Source organism: Carassius auratus, chromosome 43, assembly GCF_003368295.1.
Source record: "Carassius auratus strain Wakin chromosome 43, ASM336829v1, whole genome shotgun sequence".
Classification (NCBI taxonomy): Eukaryota; Metazoa; Chordata; class Actinopteri; order Cypriniformes; family Cyprinidae; genus Carassius; species Carassius auratus.
In genome coordinates, this window is record NC_039285.1 from 6,128,550 (window position 1) to 6,141,989 (window position 13,440).

Here is a 13,440-nt window from a genome sequence, read left to right on the forward strand (position 1 = left end):
GTTACTCACAAATGACTGGAAACATCAATCCTATAAAGTCATGAATGTAAAAGTGTTGTTGTCCTATGGTAGGAATACCATAGTACTTTCCACAATAGAGCACTGTACTGTCAGTTTTTTAGTAAAAAGGGTACACTAGCAAGTATTTACTATATGGAAACCAAATATTTAATGGTGTTTCAAACTGTTTTATGGTTCGTTCTTAATAAATATAACAATTAATTAATCAGTCGCTTCTTGAGATCATAAAATTGATCCTTTTTACCATTGGTCATGCTCTCTGGGATCGAAAGCCATTAATGGACTTGCCTTGTGGCTCTTTCCAGTGTGCTTTTCAGGATGGTTGTGGGAAAAGGAAATAATACCATCAACAGAGACTACATCTTTGCATGCACAAACCATTTTCATCATTTGTGTTGGTTCTTTAGGAGGACACATTAGACTGCATTTATTCCTTGTTATTGGCTTGCAGTAATTTGCTGTAATCTAACTCCTTTGCATTGGTTTGTGGTGTTTACTGATTCTGATATCTGTTTGGGCACAATACTTGCTTTGCAGATGGTTCCCCTCATCAACATGGCCACAGAGACGTTACTGAGAAACCTGAAGAGCCACGCTGAGTCCGGGAACAGCGTTAACATTCACAAGTACGGGTTTCTTCCAGCACGTCTGTTTCTTTGATTATTTCAGAGCTTTCAATAGTATAAAACGTTTGTTTTGCAGGTGTTTCGGCTGCTTCACGATGGATGTTATTGCCAGCGTGGCGTTTGGTACGCAGGTGGACTCTCAGAACAATCCGGATGATCCTTTCGTGAACCACGCCTCCAAGTTCTTCGCTTTCACCTTCTTCAAACCCATCATGATATTCTTCAGTACGTTCAACCATCACATCCAGAACACAGTGCAGGCAGCATTCATTTTGGTCTCATTATTGTACAATGGATATCACAGCTTGGAAAGTGCTTCCGACAGATGATATGAAACTCTTTCATTATACTGATATTTTTCGATTAGCATATTTATTATACAAGAGGAAAATGTCAACATTTCTGAAAAATTCTGTTTTTTTTCCTGGTTTTTACTGTAGTGGCTTTTCCATTTCTGCTTAAGCCTCTTGCTGGTCTCCTTCCCAATAAATCAAGAGATGAGATGAACAGCTTTTTTATCAAATGTATTCAGAAAATGATTAAACAAAGAGATGATCTTCCCCCGGAACAGGTATGGCCGTGAACAAAAAAATTATTTACATAATCATTCCTCAGTATCAACCACATAAACGTGTTCGTGATCTGCTTGACTCTAGCGGAGGCGAGACTTTCTGCAGCTGATGCTGGACGTCAGGACCGGCAACAAGTATATGTCTTTGGAGCACTTTGATGTGGTCAATGACGCAGATGAACAGGCTTGCACCGAACAGGAGATGGACAGCGGGCAGGAAAATGGACCAGGAAACGAGTCCACCAAGCGCGCCCAGCAGAAGAGAATGATGACGGAGGATGAGATTGTCGGTCAGTCCTTCATCTTCCTGTTGGCTGGTTATGAGACGAGCAGCAACACACTAGCGTTCGCCTGCTACCTGTTAGCACTCCATCCAGAGTGCCAGAAAAAACTCCAAGAGGAAGTGGATGAGTTCTTCAGCAGACACGTGAGTCAGGATTTAAATGCCTGTTGCACTTGGAAACCAACATTTATTGCATTCTTATTTTGAGAATGCTTCATGTTATGCACAGATCATTTATGGTATAAGTGACATTCTCTGCAATTTTTAGTACAAAGCCTTTTGTCATATTAGTTCTGCTGTGGATGCTCATAAATGCCGTTATGTGTCAAAAAATGCTTTTTTGAAATATTTTGTCTTTGTCCTACATCTCTGTGTGGAGTCTCTGCTCTTTAGTGGGCTGCTTTGTTTCTTCGCATTAGTTTTGAAGGTCTGCAAGAGCCGGCCCGGCGCATTTCTCAGAAACCATTTACTATCAGGACCGCTGATTAAATTTACAGGGACGGAAACAAATGTTTTATGGGTAGGATATACCATAGAGCAGTGCTTTTCACTATAAAGTCCTGGGAATCCTTAAAAATGTTGTGAAAATGTAAGAAAAAAATTAAATGATTTTTGCAAGTTTATACATCTATCAATACTTTTAAATCATAGGTAGAAAAAGAGAATATTGTTAATAGTGTGTCATTGTAATAGAAATTAAATATTTTCAATATATTCTCCATATAATTTATGTAATTCACCTACCAAATCTAGGGAATGCCAGTGAAAACTGACATTACAGCTTTCCTCAAGCTAAAAAGCGAGTTAATATTTAGGCTTAGGGGTTTGTTGAAATCCCTAACACTAGTTATAGTGCTACTTGGTTTAGCAAAGACTACTAATGAAGAGAAAGACAGCCAGACGAGTAACATTTAAACAATTCAGAAAAGCTGCTGCACTGTGATAATAGCGCTCAGTTTGCAATGTGTCTGCTTGGATAATTTACTCTCCTCTATAAATATACAGTAGTGGCGGTTTGCAGTGATGATGGTGAATCTGCTGATTTGATGTCTTATGCTTTCGCAAAATGTGCATACTCATGAGAGAGACAGAGGAGTTCTTGATTGATTCTCTGGAACAGTGTAATCTGTGCTGCAAAGCGCTGGAGAGGCGGGATGGTGATGAGGAGCAGGGTCAGATGTGGGAAGAGCCTCTAAATCAACATACGTTATTAGGGGATGATTCTGGCTCTCTCACGTTACTTTTTCCTGTTTGTTCCCCCTTATGTCAAGGGATCGCTCTTCCCTACTGCCTGAGCTTCTACAGTCTCAAACAAAACACTTTGCAAGATTCTTTATTTAATACGGTTTTAATGAAATCCGTAAAAAAAATAATCATTTGCGTGAAAGAAACTGCTAGACAGGAGAATAAAGATGTGAAGAAGAGAATATACTCAATATTAATGGTGTTTGCTAAGATGTATTATTGCTTATAATTAGGGTTTTAGGGATTTAAACACACCACTAACCTTAAGTAGTAAACTTCAGCGCATAACTCGTCCCACATTTATGCTACAAACTTGAACGATACATCAAATTATTTTACCTTTTTGCCAAAAGCTGTGATGTTTTTTTTCTTGATCGATGATGAAATGGGTAAATAAAGTAAATAAATAAACCTCAATCCATTTTCTAGTTACCAGAATGCCTTAGAGCAGGGATTCTTAAACTTTTTTTGACAGCCAAACCCTTTTGAATTAAAATATTGACTCGAAGTACCCCAAGATTTGCATGTTTTGAGTTTTATATTCTTTATATTTAAAATGAATTTAACACTACACCATTTTCGACTGAAAAGGAAAATGTATGCATTTTGGCCATCCATTTACATGGCAATAGCAATATGGGGAACTAAAAATGTAAAAGTGTTTTAGAGTTTTTTTTAAACGATACAGTTATCGTCTACATGTAAACTACCAAAATGTGAATTTGTGAAAATGGTGATGTCTTGCACGTACATGTTTTTTGTTCAGTTTATAGGCATCTTTGCAGGTTTATAGTATTTCTTAAAGTGACATTGCCATCTACTGGCCTGGCATGCACATGACAGCATTTTTAGTAATTTTCGCGTATCTATGTGACGAATCGCTTGACAGTGTTGCCAAATGTATGTGAAACTTACTCAGGTTTTAATCATGCGGCAACCACCTAGGGTCTCATTTATAAATGTTGCGTATGCACAAAATAGGCATAGAAATTGCATACGCAATTTTGTACGCACATATCTGGATATATAAAAATAAACTTGGTGTAAATATTTATGCATCTTATGGACATTTTAGACCATGATTACGCACTATTTTTCCTGGCGTGAGAAAATTGATGAAGTAAGGAACAATTTTAAAATCTGTTTCCATTTCAATATACATGTTTACATTAAATATTCTACTTTCATTATTGGAGATAAGTACTGAAAATACTTAAAGTCATTACGCAGAAGTTAATCTAAAATTATATTGAATTTAGACGTTTAGTGGATGCGCTTGATCACTTTTCCTGTTGCACGCTGTTTTAATGACAGCGAGGAGTGCTATAGATGCATAATAATTCATCTTTAAACTAAACTGCAGATCTCATGCTATGCAGAAATATTTTAGTGAGAACAATGATCAATGATGATGTGATCTGGGACACTGCTGGATTCAGTGGTCCAACGGCCAATTGTCCGGTTTAAATAGGTCCAGTGATAATAGCTTACTGTACAGCCGCAGATTCCCAGAGGTGTTTATGTCATGTGAAGTTATCTCTACAACATTATGAAAAATGCCACTGTATTTGATGGATACAACTTGAAGAAAGTGGTAATTTGCATGTTTTCTTTTTAAAATAGACCACTTTGTCAGTGACTTGCCGAGTCAGACAATTCTATTTACACTGCAATAAATAAAGGCTAAAAATAACTAAAAGATGTTCAACTTATCAGCAAAACTACATTAAATTAAATTTGATTTTAATTGTTTAAAATAATTGAAATACTATTCGGCCAGTGGAAAGGAATGAAACCAACTTGCCTATATTCTAAATTATTTATCTGAGAACTAAAGTTTTGTTTTTAGGGGTTTTTATTTTTATATATTTATGCTAAAAAAAATATTATTTATTGCTATTTTTAGCAATAAAAATTGTGTATGGCACAAATAGCATTTATAGTCCATATCTCATATTTCCTTAATGTCTTGAACCTTTAACAGTGTTAAATATGGTGTCACGTGGATGGAAATATTTATAGAAATTATATGCAGATGAGGTTATGCATAGTAAAACTATGCATTGTAAGCTCCATATATGGTGATTTCGTGGAGGAGTCGGGGGGAAAATGCATGTATGCACAATCTTCCTCTGACTGGGATTTATAAAGGGTTGCACAGATTCTGGTGTACCTTTTTTTGCATACGCAAAATCTAACTTTTGTGCATACGTACACTTTTAGGATGAAATCTATAGAGAGTTTTATAAATGAGAGCGATGCTCTCTCTCATGAAGCCTACAAGGAAGTGACTTAAACTGTAATTCGTCACCTGGCCACTAGAGGCTGGCTGCAAAAGGGAGTCAATCCCATAGACTCCCCATGTTAAAAACTCAACAGCAAAAAAAAAAACGATTACAGCCTAGTTCAAAAAATTATTTTGGTCTATATCGCTAACTTTGTCCTTCGTGACAGCTTTGAAGGGGGTGGATTTTTTTTATAACTCATCTGTTTAGCTTATATTAAGTCTTACATTTCTGCATAATTAAGGGTGTGGCCACTTGAGTGACAGGTCCGCCCACTTTGAACTTCAAAGGCACTCTTCACAAATCTACGGGTGACATCACGGCCACTGCGTCCATTTTTTTTATTCAGTCTATGGTTTTAAAACATCGTTGTCATGTAAACACTATTAACATCTTAGCAATCTCACAGCAACCGTCCACAACATGCTAGCCAGTGTTCATTTTTACAGATTTTTTGTTTTAGTCCCAAAAATGTTTCAGTACATTAATGCTGATGCTATCATTGTGTGTCTACAAACAGCACTTCAACATTCTACAGAAAACCTAGAAATCTAGTTTGAATTTGGCATCTGTCATATCCGTCAGCCACAGTGTTTCTCATTTCATGATGTATTTTCTGAGCTCTCACACCTTTGCTTTCTCTCTGATGGCGTACATTTAAACAGCGTCTCTGTGAACCTGCATCTCTTGAATGCTGATACCTGCAGCCAGGGCCTGGCAGCCGCCCACCGGAGAAAGGGATCAAGCGCGGCATTAGTTCAGCTCTGCGTCCTTCTGTCTACTCTTTCATCTCATTTGCTCATTCTTCATCGGTCTCCCCCCTCTGCTTCTCTTTCAATTTAAGCACTCCCTTTCCAACTTCCAATTTCTCCTCTCTGGAAGTCTGGGCATTTTTTAGATTGGATGAATGTTCTGCTGAGCTTTTAGCAGGGGTTCATTTATCTTAAGTTCTGTAGATTGCATAGAGACATGCATTTAATGTTAAAGTCAAATGTACACTTGGAAAATAGAAAAAAATATGAGGGTGTTTTCTTTATTTTAACATAGACCTTTTAGTCTATCAAAATGTGGTCTGAGGGATTTCTCACAATAATGCATCATTTTATGATTTTCTTATGCAACGCATCTGGCAAAGAGCATATCACTTTAATCGTACTTTACATTTTGAGGTTAGCTGACAGGATTCCTGGGATGGAAAGCTGTTTATAAACCCACTCGCCGTGAAGTTTTCAAATAAAAGAGCTTATGACAGAAGTTATAAAAGCAGTGAGCATTAAAAAGCAGCACAATAAAACTCAAGCTCAGCCTTGGCCTTGACTCATGACGCCTTGTGACTTAAGTCGACTGTATAGCCGGCAATAACTTAATACTCTCTTTATATGGAGCAGCTGGGGATCCATCTGGCCTGGTGTATACTGAAGGTCAGACTCATCTAGCCCACTGCTATAATGTCTATTAGCGCTCTCGTGCTCAGCCTCGAGAGAAAGTGTCTTCAGCTCCTCCTCCAGAGTGGTTTTATTCCCTAAACGCCCCTCACCGTGTGCGTGCCGCTCTCAGTTTCGCTCTCAAAAGCTTCTCAAATGTCACTATCCACACACGCCCTGCATGAGGGTGCTCAAAGTGTTTTGTGCCAAAACGCACTAGAGTGTAACCACTTCAGTGCAATGCCGAAGGTGTTTACCTGACGCAAACAGTTTTTTAGTGGGAAAATCATATTTAACAAATATAAAAGTAATTTAAAGCTCATTTATGATGATCCTTTACTGTCCTTAAATCACACTCTAAATCTGTGTGATGTTTTCTCGTGCAGAAATTGTCTCTGTTCTTTACGATCTTAAAAATAAAGTTTCTTTATTGGCGTCAATGGTTCCATGAAGAACCTTTCATGTCCATAGAACATTCCATTGCACAAAAGCTTATTTAAAGTGGAAAAAAAAGATAAGTCAGATTATTCAAATGTTCTTCACACTAAGAAAAACAAAACAAAAAACACTAAAAAGTTTTTTTTAAGAATGGTTTGATTAATGTTTTTTTTTTTTTTTTGGGGGGGGGGGGGCCTTAAATCTGAATAAACATACAAATGATATTTGATAGCTACACTCTATCTCCCCCTTTTGGAACCTTTATTTTTAAGAGTGTAGCTATCAAATATCATTTGTATGTTTATTCAGATTTAAATATGCATCAAGACCAGTCACACCAGATTTGATATCTCGAACAGTTATCATGGACATGTTTGACTGTACTGAAGTGCAAATACGATTTGAAAGTTAGGTCAAGTGAATCTATCGTCATATCTATTGAATGGCTTGTGAATACCTAGAATATAGTGCACAAGTCGTATTGACTGTATTTATGCTGTTTTTCATCTGTTCACTGGAATGGAGCAGCTTAGACATTTAAAAACAAAACAAAAAAAAAACTCCCTAGTTAAAGTCATACAGGTTTGCAACATGAGGTTGAGTAAATAACAACAGAAACTTTTGTGAACTATCCCTTTAACAATATAGAAATGTGGCTGTGATAAATTACTAGTTCTCACTTACACATCCGTGACCTTAAACTTTATGTCAAGGCTGAGTTCCGAAATTACTGTCATCGATTTACCAGTTTGATTTTTACCACTGGGACAGTTTAAGTGGCAAACATGTGAATGGTTCGCTCCACTGACCTGGTGAGCACGTCACCGGCTGCACACATTGTGTCTGCCGTTCTAGCCTTTCATTTTCCCTTCCTAGGCTGTGTAGTGGCGTCCTGGGTGCCCATCATTAATTTGCCTTTTTATCTGCATAAATAACAGGGAGCTGAAGCACAGCACTACCTAATGAGTCATCCAGAGGCGGGAGACGGGGGGCAAAGAGGCAAGAAACTGAGCAAAATTACATGGTTCCAGCTAAGACCTCTCCCACAGAGAGAGAAATAGAGCGAGAGAGTATTTTTATTCTATTTTTTCTAAGAATTCTCACCAATTTATTATCTCTGTCAGCATTTATTGGATCAAAATTCAGTAAAAGCCATACTATGAAAAAATGCAACTTTAAAATTTCAACAGATCTAAAAAAAATGCTAATTTAAAAATACATGTAGAATAATGTTTCTATTATAATATATAAAAAAAAAAATTCTTAACTCCGGTCTTTAGTATCACATGACCTTTGAGAAATCATTCACATATGCTGATTTGCTGCTCAAGAAACATTTATTATTACCAGTGTTGAAAACAGCTGTGCTGTTTAATATTTTGGTGATAATTACTCACTAATTACTGACCAATACTTTAACGGTACTCTATATTTACACTGAAACATTACCGTTTATGGCATCTCCCAATTGTTATTAATATGAAATATCATGGTGATAATACAGATTAGCTGCATTTATTAAAATAATATAAAACGGCCTATGTAAAAGTTATTTGATTCGTGGAAATCAAAGATGCAGAAAAATTGTCATCTTGTCATGTTACTTACCCTCATGTCATTTTTTTCCATGCCAAAATTTGTACTGAAAAAGTACTCTAAAGCACTAAAAATTGTCTATACGACTGATGTGCACATTCCAAGTCTTCTGAAGTCATACAATAGCCAATTTAGGCAATTTAGATCTCAATCTATCATCTCAAGCTACTATATAACTGAATGAGATTGGGAATACAGTTCAAGAGTCATCTGGTCTTTTAAAAGCACTTTTATGGTGCTTTTGTGTCCTTTCTGAAGTTTAAAAGTCAATTTTGGGACACGATGAGGGTGAGAGAAATGGCAGAATTAATGACACAATACATTTTTGGGTGAACTATACTTAATAATTTGGTCAGCAGAGTGTGTTGTTAGAAGGAAGAGAGAGAATGAAAATCTAGAGAGCATGTACAGTAAAAGAGGATATCACAAAGAATGCTGCACAGAGACACGGTGAAAATAGCAAAGAAAGATGGCAAAAGGAGGAAACAGACGGTAGCTAGCTTTTCCTATCTGTGAATAATTCATTGGTGACGTTCCTCTGAGGCTCGGCCTCCAGGCGGCTCTTTCCCTCATTCAGAGCAGTGATGGGCTCCTCTCCCTTCCCTGATAGCACTCCAACCTGAATAAAGAGCTTGATTCTCCCCCGCTAAATTCAATAACACAGCCTTTGATCCCTCCGGAACCACAGCGCTGTTTCTGTCAGTTTCCATTGATGTGGCTTATGGCTCTCTCCTTGCTAATGCAACAGCCTCGCCTCTCGGATTTAGAATTTAGGAAATTATGTATACACTGTGTACTTGAATGAGCGCAAATAGCTTGATTGTGCTTCTAGCGCGGTTTAGTCTGCTTGCGCTGACTTTTATCTTTTATTTTAATGCGTCACGTGAGCAGATCCATGAAGAGAACAGTAGATGGAGAGAGAGGCTAAAATAAGCTTCAAGGTGTTTGGTGTTACAAAACCTATTGTGCTGCCTACCTAGACAGTGCACTTGTTCTGGTGGTTATTTTTTATTTATTTATTGGCCAAATTGCCAGAATCCAAAGCTCGAAAAAATTGTATCTAAGATGACAGATAAGGATCATTAAAAAGTATATAGACAAATTATAGACAGTCAGCCAGTTATTTGCAATGTATTCTGTGTGTTTATTCGATTTCCAGTGTTAGCTTAGCAAGAAGACACTGTACCGTGCAATCTAGTGTATGAATTTGATAGTGTCATCTCAAGTGTCAAATTGAACACTTGACCCTTTTTTTAATCTATTTAGAATAATTAGCTGTTTTCCAGTAAAAATTGTGTGAATGTGACGTTGCACAATTATCCACTATACATACTTGTACTACAAAATGATGCCTGATAACTGATAAATGGCAATTTTGTCAATACAATAAATAAATACACTACAATTAAAAAGTTTGTAAGATGTAAGGTCAGTAATATTTTTGATCAATTAATACTTTAATTCAGGAAGTATGCATTAAATTGTTCAAAAATTCAGCTCTGCATGACAGAAATAGTTACATTTTAAAACTATATTAACATGGGAAAGTTATTTAAATTCGAACAATATTTCACAATATTATTATTTTTAATGCAGTCTTGGTGAGCATAAGAAATAAAACCAACCTCAAACTTCTGAACAGTTGCATCAAAAAAAATAAAATACAAATTTGGTTGTTTTAAATGCTACAAGTAAATTAATATCTTATCTTTACAGTAATATCACATTTTATTGGAATAGCATTCAAATGTTACAGACATCAGCTTTAAAGTAGTTGCTATAAATTGCTACTTCGCCAAGAAAATGCTGAGATCAGACAATAATTTGCACAAGTGTGTAAGTGTGCGTTTGTGTGTACGCACGGAGCCACACTATCCACTGCTTAAGGTGATGCCTAACGCTCCTATTGTGCTTCAGGTTAAAGACAGCAGAGAGAAAGACAGAAACATCCCCTCTGGATGCAGAAAAGGAAGGGAAAAGTGAGAGCATCAAGAATTCTCTTTGTTTTACATTCCCCGTCTCGTTTCCGCTCCCCTCTCTCCCCAGGGCAGTATAAGCAGAAAAGAAAAAGAGCTACGTGGGGCTGCATATGTCAAACTGAGTCCTCATATTGAGATATTTCAATCCCACCTACAGGCAGCAGGTCATCTGTACTTTTTCAAGTGCTCTACATGTCCCAATTGACTTCTCAAGCACACACACACACAAACACACATAAGGCATGTGCATTCATGCACAAACAGTCATGGTCCACTTCATCACGCTTGCGATGTTACCTAACAGGGTTTTCATATCAACCAGTATTATATCATGCAGAATAAAGAGGCACTTTCGCTAAGTTTCCTCTGAACAGATGTCTCCATTGTGTCGTTATGATGTTGATACTGGTGAAGGCGCTATATGACTCCCTTGTTTGTTATTTGGTCTTTGTGCTGGCCGTTTCAATCACCGCTGTATGTGTAATGGAACGGAGCAGATGGAGTCATCAAACCACTGCTGCCACTGTAGAAGGGCCAGAGAATATGTAAGGTCCCTTGGGACAGGAAGGAAGGAGACTTGTAATGTGCCTGATTTAAGCAACCATAACAAATCCTCCAGCAGTCAGCTGCACCTCATCCTGACGCGCGTGTTGAATGTCAACAGCTATCAGATGCTTGCCATTGTTTGAGAACCACCTAAGCCGGGACTCCGGGGGGGATATGCAAATGAAGCACACACTGTGGCAATGAAAATGTGCCTCATTATTTACCTGCCATCGTTAGGCTTTATTCAAATATCGTGCATATATCTGTATCGCATGTAGGGATATGCTAAAACATTTTCACTAATTCACTATTTCTGTGATCAGCCTTAAGGAAGTCTTGTATAATTAAGATTTTAAGAGTTTAAGTTCACCTAACCACCCAACCACACACATATCTCGGGAATTTGAGAGAAGACATGTTCACGAGTCAAAAAATAAAACAAAATAAACATACACATACAAATGAATACACACCCACCCAACCACACTTGATTAAACTGCTAATTTTAAATAAGATACAGGTTGAGTAGTGCATCTAAATGAAAGATTTCAGTCAATTTTATACATACAGTAACATGTAAATGTGTGTGTTCGTGTAAAAATCTGTTTTTAATAAAAAAACATTCACTAGTTCTACACTGAAGTAAATGCATTGTATTGTAACTTATATATATAGATAGCGATGTATATTGATATATAATACATTTAGATGAATTAGTCAGCCTTAGTAATTGACTAGTCACTTGTTGGACACCTGGTTAACCATCATGACCTGTCCATCCCCCCCCCCCCCCCAAAAAAAATCCTGTCTTCAACATCAGCGCCAATAACCATGAAGCTAAAATATGTACTCTCTAATATTTAATATAAATAATACATAAATAATTTGACAGACTACAATGCTTGCATAATAAGTGACAGAAGGCAACGGTATTCGGAACTCAGAGGCAAAGGTGACCGAAAGCATGTGGATTTGCATCCAGCATAATGAGTATTTCAGCTGCACTCACTGGCTGAATCATGATGGCAAAAACCCCTCATAATTGCTTTTGTAGCAGGGAGCCTCATGACCCGTCATTTGATTGTCCATTATGGTTGTATTTTCCTGCACATTAAGTCAAATTGAATAAAAGGTGTCCAGGTCTGTGGTGGTGGGGTGGGGGGAGTTAAATCCCGAAGGCCGCACTGGGCAGTAATAGCTCTATCACAGACACACAGCAAGGCCACGTGAAGAGCATAATGAGCATCAGGCACATGGATGAGATGCACAGTGGGTTCACGGCCTAGCTGAATGGACAGAGGTAAAGAGGAGTGTAGTGGGGCCGGGGGCTGGGATGCAGCCTCGATGGAGCCCAATCATTGTGGATGAAACTGAGATGCACCACTACCCAGCATTCCCTTCTATAGATTAGATATTTTCAGTCTGAATTCTCCCGGCGCTTCTCTACACATTGGGCTGGAACAGCTCAAACATTTTGAATGAATGCATTATTAAGAGAAGTCTACATGGAAACCTCATTCTTTAAAGTGAACCAATCCAGTGCAAGAATCACAGACCACAATGCCAGTTATTGCAAAAATATGTTTCATTTGGGATTCGGTTTTGTGTAGATTTGAGTCCATCTGTTGTGTCTTTATTGTTGTTTGTCCCTCTCACCATTGTGTTGCAGAAGCTCCCAACTGCACTGGAGTTCTAATCTATGTGGAAGCATTATATATATATATATATATATATATATATATAGATAGATAGATAGTCCCATTATATTAATGTCTCTATCAAATTAAAGTGATTTTATATAGAAAGGCATATTAAATGTGTTTACTAAATAATAGCATTATGTAACATTTATGTAAAAATTAACCATACTTATTCTGACCAGTACTTGTTATAAAATAAAATATTATTATACTAAATTTTATCGTATTTTAAATGATTCAAAACTAGCTCTCAAATGGGTAAATCTTAGTGGTTTGTCTTATGTAATTCATGGTAAAGGTGGGTATGGAAGTCATTATTTTTTGCTCAGAATAAAATTAAGACAGCAGGACACATTCAGAATATACACGGTAGGGTTATTTGTTGTGAACCGCTCAATTAAAATTTTAAGACCAGTACTACCTGGTGTGTGATAGCAAAGAAGACTTTACTTTTGGGATACACTGAGATGTTCTCAAGGATGAACTCAACCTTCAGTCTCCACATTCTGGTTATATAGCCTTCTCAAAATGTGGTGCCGGTGGGGTTTCATCAGAGCAGTCCTCCACATACAGTACAACTCACATTCAATTCTGGCTCAGCACTCACTTCTCATGATCCATTCAGTTCCCAAAATATAAAGTCTATTGTGAATCTTCAGTTTCATTCAGAAATACGTCAATGTGGCAGCCGAAATTGTCTAATTTTCTGACTTTTCCACGCCTGCA

General features: G+C 37.4%; 1 protein-coding gene across 2 annotated transcripts in view; it reads left to right on the top strand.

The window, feature by feature from the left end:
• Positions 1 to 13,440, top strand: part of LOC113061548 (thromboxane-A synthase-like) — a 53,216-nt gene that overhangs the window by 33,831 nt on the left and 5,945 nt on the right. For both annotated transcript variants that reach the window (XR_003278379.1, XM_026230735.1), the window contains exons 7-10: positions 559 to 647; positions 724 to 872; positions 1,088 to 1,218; positions 1,304 to 1,645. Coding sequence is in view for 1 of the 2 variants with exons in the window: in XM_026230735.1 (XP_026086520.1) it covers positions 559 to 647; positions 724 to 872; positions 1,088 to 1,218; positions 1,304 to 1,645 (711 nt within the window). In the remaining variant the exon portion in view is untranslated. The remainder of the gene's footprint in view (positions 1 to 558; positions 648 to 723; positions 873 to 1,087; positions 1,219 to 1,303; positions 1,646 to 13,440) is intronic.